Source organism: Sminthopsis crassicaudata, chromosome 5 (assembly GCF_048593235.1).
Source record: "Sminthopsis crassicaudata isolate SCR6 chromosome 5, ASM4859323v1, whole genome shotgun sequence".
NCBI lineage: Eukaryota > Metazoa > Chordata > Mammalia > Dasyuromorphia > Dasyuridae > Sminthopsis > Sminthopsis crassicaudata.
In genome coordinates this window covers 135,506,038-135,524,245 of record NC_133621.1, presented here as the reverse complement: position 1 = coordinate 135,524,245, position 18,208 = coordinate 135,506,038, and the positions used below count along the sequence as shown (strand labels likewise).

Genomic DNA, 18,208 nt, shown 5'->3' with positions numbered 1-18,208 from the left:
AAGCAGAACCACTATTCTAATTTATTATTCCTACTTTGCAGATAAGGAAATAGAATCAAGGTGACTCAATCAAAGTCACACAGCTATGCTATAACCTACAATCTAGCTCAGAAAGTGATACTACAAGGAGCATAAACCTTCTAAGAGAAGGGATGAAAATATGTAAATGAGCCTCTATTCCAGTGATTTTTCTTAGGTAACCAGGGAAACGAACTAAAACATTTTAAAAGCCAAGCATATTTTTTTCTAGGTCAGAAAATGTAATATTTTTCAAGAAAGCTTTTCCTGATTAATGCTATCTGACTGTCCTCACTCCTCTATGCAGAAAACTCAGATGACACATCCACTTATTTTATGTCGCAATATAACCTGTCATATTTCAATGGTTTAGAATGGAATCTATAGTACTTATCAGTATATGATCTAAGCAGATTTCATCCTGTGAAGTACTGGATCTGGGAGCAACACTTCCTCCATGGGGAAACAATGCTTTCAAGAAAATTCCTAGATAATTACATATACAAAAGTAATAATGGAAGCTTTGGAAATAACTGAAAAATTATATTTCTGGCATATGAATATTATGTAATACTACCATACAGTTACAAATGAAGAACCATACAATGTCAGAGAAAATGAGAAAAAGTATATGAACTTAAACAGATTGAAATGAACAGAATAACAATTCATATGAGACCAATAGCTTTGAAACTTTGGAAGACTTAAGCTCTCTTAATACAGTGATCTATGATGATTCCATAAATGGTAAAGTTGATAGAAAGGTGATAGTGCAGAATAAGGCATTTTTTGGACATGGCCACTAAGAGAATTCATTATTTTTTTTTTTAACTAGGTAAGCATTATAAGAGTTTTCTTTTTTATTTGCCCCCCAGTGGAGGAAAATGAAGCAAAAAAGGGGAGAAAATAGAGAGGGAAAAAGAGATTGAGGATAGGGAATGGAAGAGATTAACTATAACTCTGTTACAGTTTTAACTAAGCTATAACTAAGGTATAACCAAGTTAAATAGATGGTATCTATCTAAAAAGGAGAAACCTAATCTAATATTCTATTATGTTTTTTTCTCCCTTTTCATTCAGATTAGATGCAAGATAATTAAATTAGTATGCCTGCTCACTCTCTAGCTATTTTCTTGCCCATTTTGGAGGGGGTGTCTTCTCTTAAGTAGAGAAGGAGTTTTTCTTTCTTAAGTTCTTACTTGCTAAAGAAAGAAGGTTCTTGTTTGCACGAACAATCTCCTTTTATGGTCTATGTCCATCTAAGATTAAAGGATCATTAGTTTGAAATCTGAAGGAAGCCTAAAGACCATTTATTCTAATACCCCATCCTCAATTTTATAGGTACAAAAACAGTTCAAGGAAGATTATTACTTGATCCAGATCATGGAAATAGAATGATCTAGGTTGGATTCTAATCCAGGTCCTCAGATTCCAAACCATAATTCTTTCTATTGAAATATTGCAAAATTGTATTGAAATTGATTGACTACTTCAGCCCTGGGACATTTTCCTCTGAATAAGGGAATAGTTATCTTATTTTCCTCAATATGACTTTATTCATTCCTCTTCTATTAGTCTTTTCCATTTGGGTTTCTATTTTTGATTCAAATAAATTCTAATACATAAATATATATTAAGTATCTATTCTATTGCAGCACTCTGAAAGGTGCTTGGTAGACAAAGAATAAAATATCATCTTTGCCTTCAAAAGGTTTAAAAGCTAGTAGGGAAAATTTGGCATATAGATAAATAATTAAAATGTCCATCAGATTATATGTAGAAAGGCAAAATACAAAGTGCCTTATAAGAGAAATTTGAATTAAGAAAAGATTACTTCTAATTGGGGGCATCAGGAAAGGCTGCATGGAGGAAGTGACACTTGAATTGGATCTTAAAGGAAAAGAATAATTTCTGTAGATAGATGTTAGAAGTCAGGATTGGATTGAAGGTGAGGAACTTTATTCCAAATTTGAGAGGCAGCATGAACCAATGCAGAAAGATAGGGAAAAACAGAGCAAGAATGGGGAACAGTGAAGTAGTATGAAATGAGACCAGAAAATAAGGTTGGAAACATACTATGGAAAGCTTTGTGTACTAGTTTAAGAAATTTATACTTCTTGAAGTGGGTTGTGGTTAGTTTCTGAAAATTTTTGACGAATGGAATATGATGACAGCAGAGGATTATGAAAATCACTTGGACAATGATATTAATGATAAATTAGTTATATATCTGTTGGATCACTGACCATGTTTTCCTCCAAGTATTTTCTCCTCTCCTGGTTTTCATGACATTTCATTTTTAGTTCTCTTATCTAACTGCCCACTCCTTCTTAGTGGTCTTTTGCTAGATTTATCCCCTTTCTCTTCCCCTTTGCCTCAGGTTGGAACTTCATCATGAACCATAGGGTTCAAGTATCATGTAATGATTCTATGCAAATACCTCTAAATCTATATATCGAGCTTTAATTTTTCTCCTGAGCTCCAGTCACACATCACTAGTTGCATCTCAAACTAGCCCTATCCAAAGTAGAATTTATTACTTTTTTTCTTCTAACCCCAACTTCCCCATTTCTACTGGGGGGTACTGTTTTACATATATAGGGCAACCTTAGAATCATCCTTGATGCTTAACTCTCTCTGACCCTATATATATTTATATTTGTACTACTTTCTACATTCACATAGTTACCGCCATAGTTCACGTTGTTACATCTCACCTGTATTGCAACAGCTTCTAATTGTGCTCCTTGTTTCTAGTCTCTTCCCTGCCCAATTGATTCTCCAAATAAATGCCAAAGTGGCACAGTGCTTGGCATATTATAGGCTCTGAATAAATGCTTGCTGATTGGTTGTTTAAGTTCCATTTGTAAACTCCATAATGCACTTTTCAATCTCTCTGCCAAGAGGTTCACATAAGAATTTGACAAACTGATATTCTCTTGATAGGCTTTTTCTTTCAGGAAACAAACCTGAAATCATATCACTGTCTAGGAATTTAGAACAATTTCGATCATCAACCCACAAGCATTTACTAGATACTGACAACATATCAAGCATTATGTCAGGTATTTGGGGGACAAATCCAAAGAAAGAAACAATCCCTACTTGTGAGCAGGTCACATATGCTATTGTTATTACATCACTTACAATATAGTGGTAGACCATTAAGCATGCCTTGTAACATAGGGCTAAGAGAAATTAAACCAGAACCTCTCCTAAGGAACAAGATGCAATTCTGAGTTCTTTGTAGAATATGACAACATCAAAACAAACTTCTGTTTTCACTATAGATTTAGTATAGATTTTCCATCTCTAACAGTCACATGTTCTTGTTAAAAAGCATTTAGGATACCTGCAACTTGGTCTCCTAGAGTTTTCTATTTGTACCCAGAACAGAATGCCTTAAAAGTATTGATTTTTCTACAGTAGTCACTATACATTGTGTTTGCAAATGTGGGAGAAATTGCCTGTTTTATATATTTAGTAAGAATTTTACTTCATCTGAAAAAAGAACAAACAAACCCTACCAAAAGTTAAATGCCAGAGTCTAGACCTTAATAGTAATGACTAACCTTTCCATTGTCAAACAGTGCAGCTATGGCAAGAAAAATAAAGATATATACTAAAAAGGAAGTTTAGCCATAAATAAGTATCAACTGAACTGGTTTTCTGACTGTTTAAAGTTCATGACAAATTAAATACACATACATAATATGTGGATATTGTTTAACATATGCACACATAATTTATTATGTAAATATATAAAATGTTATTATTTAAACTTACAGTAAATACATGTATTTATAAAATTTCTTGTGAATTTTATATAGTAGCAAAAGCTATATATATATATATATATATATATATATATATATTTTTAAAGTAATATAGAATGAGTGTTTTGGGTAAAAACAAAATATCCACATATATTTCTTTAAGTTTTTTTGTCCTGTATTAGCTTATGAGTGTTTTTATAATGATGAATTTTATATGTAATTTGTAATATAAGAAGTTCATATAGTATCATTTGACCTTTATTTCCCCCAAATAATTTCTAATTATGTCTTGGGAAGATGGCACTGTTTTTTTGGGGGGGTTTTGAAGCTGGGGTTAAGTGACTTGCCCAGGGTCACACAGCTAGGAAGTGTTAAGTGTCTGAGACCTGATTTGAACTGGGGTCCTCCTAAATTCAAGGCTAGTGCTATATCCACTACGCCACTTAGCTGCCCTAATACTCCCAAGAAACTCTCAATATTCTAAGTTGCAGAGAAATGTTAATATGTGCCTATGGTAGAAGTTTCCTCACTGGGATTCTATCAATGAAATTACTGATCAGATACCTTCAAAATGATTAATTAGGAATATTTTATTAAACTGGGAAAATCATAATTGAATGCCCATAATCAGATTTCATCTATTTATTTGTTTGTTTGTTTATTTATTTAATAGTTTTTATTTACCAGATATTTGCATAAGTTATTTTTCAATGTTGACAATTGCCAAACCTATAATCAGATTTTATGCCCAACCTGCCACATCCTCTTTTTTACTTCAGGGCTTGGAAAGTTGTCTATAGTGAGTTCTTGTAGGAATCTTATCATTAAACTCATTGTTTATATATAAACTCATGACTAAATTCCATTTCTCTGCCCTTTCCCATTCTTTTCTTTCTGAGAAGAAAACAAAACAAAACATGATTTCCCAATGCAGTTAAATGAAATTAACATTCAGTAATTTCTATTATATAAACACATATAGCAAAAAAGAATATTTAATAAACTTTAAGATTTTTTTTCTCCCTTTAGATTCCTAAGTACACATCGGGAAAATGGATGCTTTTTATTTCTGCTCGACAGACACTACTGTCTGCTTCATGCTAACTCCAGAAAAAAAAAAATAATTCATTTGTTTTTTATTAGGATGGTGATAGTTCCTTTTATTAAGTTCAATTCTTTACCTACTGAATACAAGGCACTGAGGCTAAGAAAAAAACTAGGAACATCCCTACTAGTCCTTAGAAACTAACATGTAATCAGGTAAGTAAATAGAAGAGAATTGAGATAATTAAGGAATCAAGAAATGCTCTCTGTAGAAGGTGACACATAAACCAAGATTAGAAGAAAGCTAGTCATTTTAAGAAACCATGATAAGGAAAGGTTTCATTCCATGTGTGGAGGATAGCCTATATAAAAGCACAAAGTCATGAAATGCATGTTAAATTCAGATGAACACAATAAACTAGTTAAAGGTATCAAATGCTTCACTAATCTGTGCTTGGAGTAGGGACTATACTAATCTTACTTTTGATTAAATAGAAAATATTCTTTGAATTCTCAATTTCTTTATGATTTTTTTTAATGGAAAGATGCAAGATTCCTTCAAATTCTACAACTTTAAACCTTATTTATAAGAAAACTGAAAAACTATTAAAAGTAAATGAAATGAGCAAATTTGTACTGCTTGTTTGAACAATCTCTTTTATACCAGATTCTATATAGCTGTGAATCATGGACACCATGATTTCAAAAGAATTATAGTTTCACAAGCAGGCTTACACATGTTACTCAAGACAATTTTTATTTAAAAACTGGCACAAGAGAAAACGGTAAAAATGTATACTAATGGCAAAGAGTTGATTAAGCATATGAGAATGAGAATCAATGAAAATGATGAGAATGGGGAAAATAAGATTGAGATGATCACCCCAAGTAGCCTGCAGGGTGTATCTAGGATGATAAAAGAACAAGGATTTCAGGGTTTTGGGTAAATCCCTAATGGAGGATTTTTAGAAAGCATATGGACAAGTAGCTAAAAGACTGATGGAGCTGTTTCAATGAACTTCCTAAGGAAGTTGTAGTTCCTCTAAAATATCAGTATCTACTGGGCTTATATCCAAAAGAGATCTTAAAGAAGGGAAAGAGACCCACATGTGCAAAAATGTTTGTGGTAGCCCTTTATGTAGTGGCAAGAACCTGGAAACTGAGTGGATGCCCATCAATTGAAGAATGGCTGAATAAGTTGTGGTATATGAATATTATGGAATATTATTGTTCTGCAAGAAATGACCAACAGGATGATTTCAGAAAGGCCTGGAGAGACTTACATGAACTGATGCTGAGTGAAATGAGCAGGACCAGGAGATCGTTGTATACTTCAACAACAATACTGTATGATGATCAATTCAGATGGACGTGGCCATCTTCAACAATGAGATGAACCAAATCAGTTCCAATAGAGCAGTAATGAAGTGAACCAGCTATACCCAGCCAAAGAACTCTGGGAAATGACTATGAACCACTACATAGAATTCCCAATCCCTCTATTTTTGTCTGCCTGCATTTTGGATTTCCTTCACAGGCTAATTGTACACTATTTCAAAGTTTGATTCTTTTTGTACAGAAAAACAATTGTTTGGACATGTATACATATAATGTATTTAATTTATACTTGAACATATTTAACATATATTGGTTTAACCTGCCATCTGAGGTGGGGGAAGAAAGGAAAAAATTAGAATAAAAGGATTGGCGATTGTCAATATTGTAAAATTACCCATGCATCTGGTAAATAAAAACTATTTAAAAAAAAAAGGGGAAAAAATCCAAATTAAAAAAATAAATAAATAAAATATCAGTATCAACATTTAAAATATAATAACAAATATACATATATCAGATTATGCAAAATATATACTTAAGTTCCTAAATTAATAAAGTACCCTCCAAAATAAGCTCACTGAACTTTACTCAAAGAGAGGGTCACAATCCTCAGTTCTCAGTAGCTTCAGAGAGTCATGTTTAAACCTACCAATACCAATAAAAGGTGTTTATTTTTCTTATTTTTTCCCTCCTGGAAAAATCTCCTTTACTACCTACTGATACCTTCAAAATTCTGGATTCTTTGTATTTCTGCATTCATTTTTTGAAAGAAGAACACCTTTTAAAGAATAACTTCTGGACTAATGGTATTAGGGATCAGGAAAATGAAGCAACAGCCAAAGAATAAATGGACACCTTGAAGGCACCATGGTCAGGTGGAAAAAACACTAGCTTTGGACTGAGAGGACCTAACCTTAGTTTTCATACTTATCACCTGTGTTACTTTGGGCAAGTCCCTTAACTTTCTGGGAATTAACTTCCTTAACTGTAAAAGGAGGTGGCCACTAGGAATCCTTTTAGCTCTAAATAAATGATCCTGTTATTGATTAGAAAATGAAAAACACAGAAAGAGTTTCCAGGTTAATGAGTTTTAAAGAAACACATTAAATATAGGGAATATGTGACACTGTTTTAGAAATGGTTCTAGGCATGTCTCCTAGTTAACTAACCTTGGGATCATTCATGATTCCCTATTTTCAATTATCTCATATATTGATCTGTTGCCCAATAATGTCATTTCTACCTTCACAACATCTCTTGTGACTATATGAGCCACCTTGCTAGTTCAACTATGCACCTCCTCTTGCCTGGACTTTTACTATCATCTTCTAATTTGTTTTCTTGTTTCAAATCTTTTTACTCTAATCTACCTTCCATATACACAAATGATTTTTCTAAAGCTTAATTTTGACCATGTTAGTCTGTCCCCCCCATTCAATAAATTCCAATGACTCCTTATTAATTAGTTCTAGGTTCAAAGATAATCGTTTTACTTGGGCATATGCAACTCCTGGCTACCTTTCCAATTTTCTTATATATTATGCCTCTTTATGTAGTCTATGGTCCAGCTATTCTCACATGCTAGTTGTTCCTTACACACTGATCTTTTTTCTCCATGAACCTGCACTGACTGTTCTATATCCACTCCCTCTTAGAATCCCTGACTTTCTTCAAGAATTTACTGAAATGTCACTTTCTGAAGAAATCCTTTCTTGTTCCCCCTAAATATGGATATCTTTGCCTTTGAAGTTAGTTTTTACCTACCATCCATATGCCCCCTAATGGGATATTTGGAAAGCAGAAGCTATTTTTGTTATTTCTTTATATTACTAGTACTTGGCAGTGCCTATCATATAGGGATGTTGAATATCGACTGATAATCTACTTATCCTGATCATTCTCCTTGATAGAATGAGGGCCATCTTAACACAAGCTGAAGTCAATTTACTAAGCAATGTAAAGTGAGATTTCCTAAACTTATTTTTTATAGTTGCAGTTCTTATCACTAGGAAATTGTCAAATATTCCTTGGAAATTGAAATAGGAGAAAAATTGTGTGCACAGTTTGCTTCCCTCTTGGAAACAAATCATTTTGCCTTATAATAATGCTATTCTGTCTAAATCAGCACATGAATTACTTTTGGATGAGCCCAAGTTTCTTGAAGTCATGTTTCCTAAACCAGATACATGCTATTACTCAAGTTTAAGAATCTGAAAATTCTATATTAGTTAGGGGTTGGGGTGGGTCAGAGCAAACATTTATTACATTATAGCTAGATCATCAAAGCACAAATCTGAGCATCCGTGGTCCAGTGATGAAGACCACAAGGATGCACTAGCCTCTACTCTTTCTCTAAAGCCATGAACCTCTAGGTCTTCTCTAGCTGAAGCTGCACTCGTTTAATATCAGAAAACAAGTGACAAGCAAGCAAAACTTACTGCACAGCTTGCCCTGAGGTTTATTCTGACCACTTTGGCAGCTGTGTCACAGATGTGGATAGTTAGCTTTACTGCCCAACACTTAGGTAAACATGCTTTTACTGGAAAAGACGTCTTTGTTCAAGGCCTGGGAACACTATGTCATGAGTCAGATTCACCATGGTTCTACCCACAACCAGTTCAAATAGTCAACCTTGTGGAACTTTGGGTCATCATTTTATTTAAATAGGTTCTCAAATAAAAGACAGAAAAAGGCCCCCAAAATACTATAACATTTTAGTAAAGATTAATAAAGATATTTAGTAAAGACAGTAAAGATAAAATACTATAAAAATTAAGTAAAGGTATAATCCTAGAATTTTTTCATTGCAATAGCACCTCAAGTCTAGAAGGAATAAAGAGATGGATGATAAAACATTTATTAATATGTTATTAGTATCATTAATTATGAAGTATTGTGCTAAGTGCTAGTATTAATCTTAGGGAGCTTACATTCTAATCAGCAGTCAATGATAATGGAGACTTTTTTCAATTGCTTAGTATAATTCTTGGCAGGCTCTATAGATGATTTATTAAATTGAATAATTATCCAAAAGTCTGTAATGGTACACAACTCAATTTCATTAAAATATTCCTTTAGGATATAGTTTCATTATTGTGTGCTGGGAGAAAGAAAAATAAGAAAGCCCCCCAATGCAAAAACTTCAACATATATATATACCTTCATGTGGCAATTCATATGCATACAGTTTTTATTATATCCTGTACTTTCACATAGTAAGAGTGATATTTATGGCTTTTGTGTTGGTTGGAGTCCCTTACTTTTTAAGCAGAAACATGCCTAAACCTAGTTTTATAACATATTGTTAAAGAAAAAATAAATAATAAAAAAAGAATTAAAAAAGCATACTATTTAACACACATTTAATTTAAAGAGACAAGCTACTATAATCCATACAAATCCATAAAAGAGCAGATTTTAAAAATACATTTAACAGCTGAAAATAGTGATCAAATTAAATAAGTTATAAACATATAGAAAAGATCTAGTTCCAATGAAATTCTAAAACAATTTCTCTTTTGAATGCTAGTTCTTTTTAGTGTGACCAAGTCTGCATCATCAGTTTGTAGAAGTAATATGCCCTTGCTGGTGGGGAAGATTAGCCCAAATTGAAATAACAGTCTCTTAGCAACTGTAGATATTTTAAATCATTTTGTAATACTCTTTATAATGTGGCATAAAGGAATAAAGCTTAACAGAATAATGATACTCAAAGTTAATGCTTTATGGAACTCAAACTGAATTTTAGAGAATTTGTAGTTTCAATTTGGGAGTCTTATAGAAACTGAGCAGTTACCCAAATTAGTAAATCAATAGAAATAAAGTACTTATTTTCTTGGAACAATGAGTGATTTAAATCTTGATTATCAATTAATTATCAAAATACAAAGATTACTGTATTTTTTCAGTACTAAATCTAGGAGTGGCAACTGGGAAACATACAATGATGAGAAAAGGTTGGGCTTGCGGAAAGGTCTTGAAATTTAGGACATAATATATTATAAGGAGGTCATAGCATTTCCTTGATGAGGAGAGAGAAAAACCAAAAATGGCAGAGAACCTAGCATACTGCTACTGGCATGGTTACTGCCTAAGACAAAAGCAGGGTCAAGCTGTGCTGGGGAAAGCTACTGTGAAATACAGGAAGACCATGGGATTTTGAGGCAGCTGGCTAACTCAGGTGATAGAACTCTAGACAATTATCAGTTGATAGACACTAGACTGGCTGATAAAGCACTAAATTTTCTAGACCTGAATTTGAATCCTATCTCTGAGACTTAATAGATGTTTGACTTTGGATAAGTCACTTAACTACTTTGTTTTTAGGCACCACTTAACCACTCAGCCCTCAGTTTCTTTGCCTGAAAAAATGAGGATAATAATACGTGTACCTCCCAGATTGTTGTAAGGATTAAATTAAATAACATGAAGTTTGCAAATTTAAGGTGTTAGCCACTTATCATTATTTATTATTATAATTATTATTATTCCTCCCCAATATCTTTCTTTACTTTGTCTTCCTCATCTCATGGGTAGTTTTTGTACAAGCCATTTGAAGGCAGGAACAGTTGGAATAGGAGTCAATTGGGTGGATAGAGTGCTGGATTTGTAGTCAGGAAGACCATAGTTAAATTCTGGCCTTAAAACGGAATTTAGAATACTGTGGCAACTTATTTAACCTCTCTTTTCCCTAATCCACTGGAAAGGAAATGCCAAGGAAAACCCCATAGACAATATGGTTCATAAAGTCATGAAGAATTGGACATAACTGAATAAATGAACAACAAATCCCTGGAGAAAAGAGTGGAAAACTAACTCTGGCCCTGTGATTCCCTTTGATAATTTGCAGGCAGCTGTGTGTGCAGAGGACCAAAAGCCAGGCCTAGAGTCAGAAAAAAATAAGTTCAAACCCAGCCTCAGCCATTTCCTGGCTCTGGGCAAGTTGTTTAATCTTATTTAACACCAGTTTCTTCAGCTGTAAAGTAAGTTGGAGATGCAAAAATCCCAAATAGCATCATGAAAAGTCACACAGGACTGAAACAATTGATCAACAACAGTCGGGATGCTGGGATGAGGAATGGCCTGATGCTTAGCCCAGAAAAAATGAGTTACATGATACAGAACATAACCAATCTAAGATTGTAAGATGAAAGAATAGCAGTCTAAAGCACTAGTACCAGTGGCAGGAAAAAGACTTCCTAAAAGCTCTAAGTGGTCCTCAAACTTTTTAAGTAGGGGGCCAGTTCACTGTCCCTCAGACTGTTGGAGGGCAGGACTATAGTAAAAACAAAAGCTCATACTCTGTCTCCGCCCCTCAGCCCATTTGCCATAACCCAGTGGGCTGTAAAACGTTCTCAGCTGGCCACATCTGGCCTGCGGGCCATAGTTTGAGAACTCCTGCTCTAAATCAAAGCACTCCAATCTTAGTTTTTAGCTCTAATAATTTTTTCAAAAAGACTGCAGAAAAATTAGTTGAAATTTTATCAAAGTGAAGAAACATTGACACCTTTTTTCCTCCAAACTTTGTCTTTTAGATATTTTTTTTCATTCTTCATTGTCACTACAATTAAAAGAATATTAAATGGTTTAATTTTTCTTACCTAAATTTTGCCACATGCTGAAGATTTCACAACCCATTGTTACCCGCATATCACCATATCTGAAAATAAACAAATCTAAGGTTAAAGAAAATCTCATAATTAGTGGAAAAGTGAATGAAATTAAGCTGAATTAAGTGAAACATTTCTACCAAGTAATATCACGTACACACAATATATTTGACTATTTCTCAATTAATTCATAAACTTAGTTTAACTTTTTTTGCTTCATATTCGAAACTTTAGATCATTCAGAAACATAGAAAAGACTGAATTTCTTATGCAAGTAAACGCAAATCACTGAAATTTAAAGAAAAATTTGCTTCTCATTTTCCCTTTTATTTTCATCAAAAGCCATTTAGTCTTTTGTATATTTGAAAAAGAATTCTATTTTTATCCTAAAGCCTCAATTTTTTTTCCCATGGGATTAAAAAGATGTTTGAATTATGTACAGTATTCATGAATTTACAGTAACTTGAAGAATATTCTCTTTAATAGCCCAAAATTTATCATTTGAGTCAGTGTTGGTACTTACTTTTCTAGAACTTTTTTCTTTTTGGAAGGTGTGAACATCTCCAACTGCAGACACAACTGATTTATAAAAATGACAGCGAGGTAAAAATAGGAATCCCAGATCTATAGGAAGAAAAAGATGTAAATGTTGTAGTTTCTCTTTGAAACTAGTACTCCTCACAATTCAGGTTGTGTCTGTGTCAACTGTCCAATTATTTGTATATCATTATACTCCAGTTGTGTTTAATTTAGGGACGGACTTATAAAAATAACATTTTGAAATTACTATTCTTAAGTAGTATAATGATAAGAAGAAAAGAATTCCCCAAAGCATGACAACCATATAAAGAATGAATCAAATTACTATCAAACCTCACATGAAGAAAATTGGAAAAAACAAAAGATGGAAAAAGCCAAAGGTTGTAAGGGATTACAGAAGGCCAGACACATCAAGATACTGTTATTGGAGCTATTAATTAGTCCAACCATTATGAAAAAAAAAAAAATTGGAATTACGTTAAAATCCCTTTGATCCAGGAATCCTATTGCATAAGAAGTCAGGGACTGAAAGAAAGGCCACATATAAATCAAAATATTCATAGTAATTCTTTTTTATGGTAGCAAAGAACTAGAAATAAAGTAGATGCCCATCAGTTAGGGAATGACTAAACAAAATGTGGTACATGAATGCACTGGAATTTATCTTGTTTAAAAAAAAAAAAAAAGACAGAATTCAGAAGAATGGCAACAATTATATGAATTGATGCAGAGTATAATAAACAGAACCAGGGAAACAATATGCACAATTGACTAAAAAGAAGAGAAATCAAAACTGAATGCTATAAAGTTATTTACTTATTTATTGTTTACTGATTCCTTTTATTTTTATATTATTTACAATTTGCAAAAATCTCTTTTCTCTCTCTGAGCGCTAATTTTATAATAAAGAATTTTTAAGAGACAAAAGGTCTATCAAAATTAACTAATACATCAGTGAAGGTCAATATTGTATGTAATAATCTATACCAATAATTCATCACCTTGGAAAAGGAAGGTAAGCACATTATTCTGCTTTTTAGGGTCATTAGCACAGTGTAAGAAGTAAAGCAGGCCACCAGTAGTGGCTCAACCCATTTTTCTTATTTATTTATTTATTTTTTCTGATGACGATTTTCTTAGTTAAGAATTACAGGGGGCAGCTAGGTGGCGCAGTGGAAGGGCAGCTAGGTGGCACAGTGGATAGAGCACCAGCCTTGAATTCAGGAGGACCTGAGTTCAAATCTGATCTCAGACACTTAACACTTCCTAGCTGTGTGACCCTGGGCAAGTTACTTAACCCCAGCCTCAGGGAAAAAAAAAAAAAAAAGAATTACAAAATGTTAGAGTTGTGAGAAACATTAAAACAATTTGAGGAAAATAAATACACAAGAGGTAAAATAATTTGCCTGAGATCATATCCTTGATAAGGAAAAGGAGAAGAGCTGGAATTCAAACTCAGAACTTCCAACTCTAATGTTCTTTCCATTATTCCACCTCTCTCACTTCCCTTTTTGCTAATAATGTCTTGAATAAAATTGTATTTCATAAATTCTCATGCAATTCTACATGAATTACACTAGCTTTCATGAATATGAAGAAAACTATGATGTTATGTTTCCTCTGAACAAAATCTTGAATAAGAAACTTTTCTTCACCAAGTCCTATAAAATAAAAATATTGTGAATCTTCTAAAAACATTATTCTGTACGTTCATTCATGTGATTTGGAGGACAAGAGGAAATAGCACTAGAAACCTATGGTAATATATTTTTTTAAGTAACTACTTCTGTTGTATTTTCTTTCCCAAGTTTTTTGGTTCTGGTTTTAAGTTGGTCTGTCTCTGTCTTTCTGTCTCTCTCTGTCTCTCTCTGTCTCTCTCTCTCTCTCACACACACACACACACACACACACACACACACACACACAGAGCCTGGAAGTAGAGAAGCTACTAATAGGCCAGGACCTACTACTAATGGGCATTGGAGCTTTGATTTGTTCCATTTCCAGTGTGAGTAAATTCAGTCCTCCTTAGTGTCCTCTTGTTTCCTTGAGTGTACTATATTAATGCTGAACTTGGTGCAGACAATTAAATCAGCAAAAGCCATAGTAACTCAGAAATCCCAAGCTAAAGAGAACTTCTATCCTCCTTCCCCACCATGGCTGGTATTACAGAATTTGGCCACTTTAAATGAGTTAAGAAGTTACTATTATAAAACTTCTTTTATTGAGGGGAAAAAAAAAAACAAACAAACAACTTTTAGTTAGAGCTTTTAGCTAAAAGCAACAAGAATATATTTATTTTAGAGCCACAGGAAAAAAGAGATATAATATTGGGCAATAATTTAAATAGACACTTACCTTATAATCAAAGTTTTCATTTAAGAAATTCTTACGAAGGGCATCTGAGAGATACAAAACTGTTGTGATGATGACACTATTAATTAAAGAAAAAGGCATATTAAGTAGATGAACTTTTTTTTTTGATTCAATTTTATTTTCAGTTCCAAATTCTTCCTTCCTTCCACTCCTACCCATTGAGAAGGCACAAAAAGTAAAACCCATTACAAATATGTAGTCATGTAAAACAAATTTCCCCTTTAACTTTATTCAAGATGGAGGGGGAAGAAGAGAAGGAGAAGAAATAAAAGAAAATATGCTTCAATCTGCCCTCTGAGTTCACCAACTTTAATGGGCAGCCTCATCATGATAATTGTGGAATTACGTTTAGTCATTGAATTAAGTCTTTCAAAGTTGATGATCTCTGCAACACTGTATAAATTGTTCTCATGGGTCTCTCATTTCACTTTGTAGCAGAAATGAACTTACTTTTAATAAAATCAGCTATTGAGAAGATAAATGGTAAAATTACATATGAAATATGAGGTAATTACAAAATATACAGAAAGGATTAGAAATACTAGCAAAAGCATCATTACTTTGAAGCCATGGAGTCTTATTTAGGAAAACTTGTTTATTCAATATGTTTTAGAAGAAAAAAATGGAATTTTGATGTTTTGTAATATATTGGTCACAAATTATTTACCTAATTTAAATTAGGCAGAGATTATACACAATGTCCCACAAGTAGTGTGAAATGAACTATATTTCATGGGGTGAGAGAGAGAGAAAAAAAGAAGAGAGGAAGGAAGGAGAGAGAGAGCGAGAGTGAGAGAATGAGAGTGAGAGAGAGAGAGAGAGAGAGTGGAAGGAGAGAGGGAGGGAGGGACAGACCAAATTGAAAGTCACTAATTTCTTCATGTTTACACTATACTTAGTATTCATCTTAGGTCATTGGGAAAATTAGAGACATGGAGTACCTGGTCATTTTTCTCAAGAAGTTTCCTTTCTAAACCAGTTGGAAGAGCAAGATTGCTTCATGGGAAGCAATTAGGCAACAAGAGAAAACCATTATAAATGAAGTGGTAAATTGTATCAAATAGACCAGATGTGCTATCAGCAGTTAGAGAAAAGAGGTATCAGTGTGGGTTGGAGTGATTGGGGAAAGTTTTACAGAAGAAGAAAACCTGAAAAAGATCTTTATGAATAGGTACAATATTAACTGGTGAGGAGCAACCAGAGGAGAGCATTCTGGAGTTTCAGAGCAAGTTTTCATATACATAAAGCATCTACTAGACAAACAAAAGGAAAGCAAAGTAAACAACTTTGTTGTTCTTCAGTTGTCTGTCAGTTGTTTGAGCAATCAATTAAGATGAAAACTAAATGAAAACTTTGAGTCATATGTTAATTTTTAATTGCTTGAGCTAGATGAATTGTTTCAAAATGGAATGGAACATGTGGTTATATTTCTCAGTAATTAAGAGAATGAATAAGAGTAGATAAATGAGTTAAAAATAAGAGGTTGGAGAGTTTTCCTAGAGAAATTATTGAAATAGCACAAAGAAGATGTAAAGGTATGATTCATTTTAATTATTTAGATGATTCACAAAATCTGATTCACATACAATCTTGCTCTATAAAAAAAAACAAACAAACAAAAAAAAAAAACCTGGAAAAGAGAAAAGACTCAAACAGGTGGAAGAAAACAAATGTAATCAATATATCACAGAATTTTCCTCATCTTTATATTGAAAATATTTTTGAGTTTCTAATGAAGTGACATGGTAATGCAGCTGAGTAATGTCCAAATGTAGGACAAAGGCAGAATAAACTATGAAATAAATAGAGAGTAAAATGACATGATTTTCTTCTCTAAAAATATTTCATATTAAAGGAAAGGAAAATGAAGAACAGTAGTGGCAGCGACAGTAGTTAAAAATATAGTAGTGGTAAAGTAGTAGCAGCAGTAATCACTTTTATATTGTCTTAAGCATTTACTATGCATTGTGAAGCATTAAAAAGCCACAGACCTAAAGAGAAGTAATCCCTTCTTTACCTTTTAAGTTTCCAAATAACCTTTAACCACATGAACATGAAATTCCTATTTTTTTGAAATCGCATGGTCTTATATCACAACTCGATTCTTGTTCCTGGCTTACTCCAATTATTTACTAAAAGCAATGCAGGTATAACTTTTTGTATTTTAGTTATTCTTATTGTCTGTTCAACTACCTTTTGGCCTCATCATTTATTTCTATAGTTTGGGGAAAAGGATTCTTATCACTTGGGTTTCCTTTAAAGTTAAGACTTACAAGTCTGGGGAAGACTCCCTCCCTTACATATCTCCTTCCTTTCTACTTCCCTACTATTGAAAATCCACAAGATGAAGCTCTACAATATGTTCAGACATTCATCTGTAGGAATGGAGGAGGTAAATAGTGTGAGTCATCCAGGATTAAAGTTTAGGACAAGGGGTATGGGATTGGGTTGAGGCTAGAAAAGGAGGAAGGTGAAATCAAAGGAGAGTTAATAACCTAAGAAAGTACTGAAGGTTAGGGAGAGATCAGACAAGATTACAATCAGATAAGGGAATGTCAGAATTTTTAATTAAGGAAGAAGAATACTTATGGGTAATGGCATTACATCTTAAACTCCTTGACTGAAGGATTTTTTTTTTAAACCTCCTTTTGGAACCCCAGTGCTTTATAGCACATAGTAGGTACTCAGTAAGTCTTTATTAATTGAGTGTTTGATTGCTCTGTTATGTGACCATTTCTATGTGTATGCCAAGGGGCACTGAAGTGAAGCAACCCATATTGACTGTGGGACCCTGGGCATATCACCTAGTCTCTCAATGGCCCAAATTATTCTTTAAGACTAGTAATTTCAGAGAAGACACCAATCTGCAATAGTAGAGGGAGCTTCTAAGTTTCCTACGCCAATAAAATTGAAGGTCTAATCTCTATCACTCTCCCTACATACTATAAATTGCAGTGTTCTGTGGATGCTGGCAAGTGTTGATGATTAATTAAATTAAATCATAACAGTACCAAATTATATGTAAGTGGATGTCTTTCAGGACATTTAGGCACAGTATTTTATCTGTAATTGACAAAAACTTAACTTAAATATATTATCTATTAATAAAAGCTTTCTAACAAGGTTTATGACTCACATTTTAAAGCTGGAGAAATAACAGAAAATTCATATACATTCTGAAACTATAAATTAGTTATCACTAACAATTTTTTTCCAGCCTTCTAATGGAAAATAAGACTTTTTTTCATGTCGTACCTTGAACTTTTAAGTACAAACCTTGTTTTCAGTTGCAAAGCTAATTCTCAGTTTGCTCTCAACAACAGTAAAAAAAATAAAAAACAACCAAAAAACCCACTTTCCTCAACTAATAATGAATAAAACAGCCTGAGATTCAAACCAATGTTCTAAAATAAAGCCTATGAACTTATCACTTTTTAAGAGGATGATTATTCTGAACAAAGAATTACTTTAATCAAGAGTTTCTTATTGGTTCTCAAAGGTAGAAAT

At 33.1% G+C, this 18,208-nt stretch overlaps 1 protein-coding gene across 3 annotated transcripts in view; it reads right to left on the bottom strand.

Annotated features, from left to right (window-relative positions):
• Nucleotides 1-18,208, bottom strand: part of DOCK4 (dedicator of cytokinesis 4) — a 498,642-nt gene that overhangs the window by 73,165 nt on the left and 407,269 nt on the right. For all 3 annotated transcript variants that reach the window (XM_074268282.1, XM_074268284.1, XM_074268283.1), the window contains exons 28-30: nt 14,684-14,759; nt 12,309-12,409; nt 11,777-11,835 (exon numbers count right to left, since the gene is read on the bottom strand). In XM_074268282.1, coding sequence (XP_074124383.1) covers nt 11,777-11,835; nt 12,309-12,409; nt 14,684-14,759 — 236 coding nt within the window. The remainder of the gene's footprint in view (nt 1-11,776; nt 11,836-12,308; nt 12,410-14,683; nt 14,760-18,208) is intronic.